This window comes from Manacus vitellinus, unplaced genomic scaffold, assembly GCF_001715985.3.
Source record: "Manacus vitellinus isolate BGI_N305 unplaced genomic scaffold, ASM171598v3 scaffold_236_pilon, whole genome shotgun sequence".
NCBI lineage: Eukaryota > Metazoa > Chordata > Aves > Passeriformes > Pipridae > Manacus > Manacus vitellinus.
This window is the reverse complement of record NW_021939691.1, coordinates 1-2046: the sequence shown is the minus strand read 5'-3', so window position 1 is coordinate 2046 and position 2046 is coordinate 1. Positions and strand designations below refer to the sequence as shown.

The following is a 2046-nucleotide window of genomic DNA, read 5'->3' as shown; positions in this document are numbered from 1 at the left end:
CCCCCCGCCGCTCCTGCACCCAGGGCTGGTTTGGGGCTGAACTTCAAGGCGGCCGCTGCGCCAGCGGATCCCGTTCCGCGCCCGGGGGAGCCCTTTGGCTCACGGGCAGCTTCCTTGCCGGGGAACAGGGAGGCAGGGCAGGGGAAGAGCAAAGGATACACGGCGGTGCTGGCCCAGTAGGCGATGCAGAGGCACAGCAGGAAGAAGGTGCACAGGGGGAACAGCAGCGAGGACATGACGTGACCGACGGCCCTGCGAGAGGACGGCCACACCGCGGTTAAAGCCCGCGGCGCCGGGAGCCCCCCCAGACGCCGGGGCGGGACGGGGGGCAGTGGCCGTGGGGCGGGGCCGGCCGGACCTGCTGGCCTCCTTGATGAGCGCGATGGCGATGAGGATCCTCTTGCGGAGGAAGATGAGCAGCAGGACGATCACCAGCTCCACCACGCACAGGATGATCACTGCCGGGGGACAAGGGGAGCCTCAGGAAAGGGGGTGGTGAGAGACCACCTTCGCCTTCCCGGGGAAAAACCCCTCGTGGCTCCCCCCCCGGGGACGTCCAACACGGCAGGATCCCCCCGCTCCTGCTCCCCCCAATCCTAAATTCCCCCCTGCCCCCAAATCTCTGAGACCCCCTAAAATCCCCAAGACTCCCCCACTCCTGTGAACCCCCCAAATCTCTGGGCCCTTCCAAATCCCTGAACCCCTCAAATCCGTGGACCCCCCAAATCCTTGGACCCCTCAAATCTCTGGATCCTCCAAATCCCTGAACCCCCCAAGTCCCTGAACCCCCCAAATCCCTGAACTCCTCAAATTCTTGGACCCTCCAAATCCTTGGACCCCTTAAATCCCTGGACACCCCCCCCCCAAAATCCCTGGACCCCCCAAGTCCTTGGACCCCTCAAATCCTTGGACCCCTCAAATCTCTGGACCCCCCAAATCCCTAAACCCCCCAAATTCCTGAGCCCCTCAAATCCCTGAACCCCCCAAATCCCTGAACCTCTCAAATCCCTGGACCCCCCAAATCCTTTGACCCCCCCAAGTCCCTGAACCCCTCAAATCCTTGAACCCCTCAAATCCTTGGACCCCCCAAATCCTTTGACCCCTCAAATCCCTGAACCCCCCAAGTCCCTGAAACCCCAAAGTCCCTGAACCCCTCAAGCCCCTCCTTCGCAAGGAGACCCCCCCAAAACCCCCCGTGCTCCCCCTTCCCTGTTCCCCGGCACTCACGGAAGGCCAACCACGTCTGCCGCAGGTGGAGGTAGACGCGCAGGTCGGTCTGAAAGCCCAGGTCCACCAGGGACACGTCCGAGCCCGCCTCCCCTTTCAGCTTCGCGTATTCCATGTAGCAGTGGAAGATTCCTGCGGGGAAAAGCGGGAGATTGTCCCGTTTTCAGGGAAAAGCGGAGCCGGACGCCGGCGGGCTCCGCTCAACCCCACCAGCGCCGACGTTCGGGGGGAAGGCACCCGGAAGGACACGGAGCGTGAGCTTCCATGAGGCAAATCCCGCTCAAAATAGGGAGAGGAAAGTAGGGAAAAGCCAGGGAGGCGCTCCCGACCCCCCCGCTCACCGTATCCCAGCACCAGGATCACCATCACGATCATGACCCAGACCATGATCCCGGCCAGGAAGCGCAGCAGGACGATGAAGATCAGGCTGGCCACCATGGCGATGACGAGGCCTCTGCAGGAGGAAGGTGCTGGTGTGTCACAGCCCCCCCCGTGCCACCCACGGGGCACCCCAAATGTGGGACTTGCGTGAGGAGGAGCAGAGCAAAGCCGCTCCTCCGGCACTTTGCTCTTTGCCTCACGGAAACCACAGGGGGGAAATCATTAAATCCCTGAGTTTTGCCCCATTTGTGCCGGCCCAGCACCCGGCTCTGCCCCCGGGGAGGGAGGGCCGTGCTCACATGATGATCCAGTACCAGGACACCGTGTAATCCTCAAAGATCTTCATGGCCAGCTGCCGGGTCTCCAGCACCACGTTGGCTTTCCTGCAAGGCAACGGGAAACGCCGATGGAGGGGGAGCTCCGAGGAGCCCGGGGGGG

General features: G+C 63.2%; 1 protein-coding gene across 1 annotated transcript in view; it reads right to left on the bottom strand.

Annotated features, from left to right (window-relative positions):
• Positions 1 to 1991, bottom strand: part of LOC115307482 (choline transporter-like protein 2) — a gene marked incomplete at its 5' end in the record, with an annotated part of 9085 nt that extends 7094 nt beyond the window's left edge. The window contains 5 exons of the mRNA XM_029959923.1: positions 104 to 252; positions 359 to 458; positions 1228 to 1359; positions 1569 to 1681; positions 1908 to 1991. Coding sequence (XP_029815783.1) covers positions 104 to 252; positions 359 to 458; positions 1228 to 1359; positions 1569 to 1681; positions 1908 to 1991 — 578 coding nt within the window. The remainder of the gene's footprint in view (positions 1 to 103; positions 253 to 358; positions 459 to 1227; positions 1360 to 1568; positions 1682 to 1907) is intronic.
• Between the last annotated feature and the right edge of the window lie 55 nt (positions 1992 to 2046).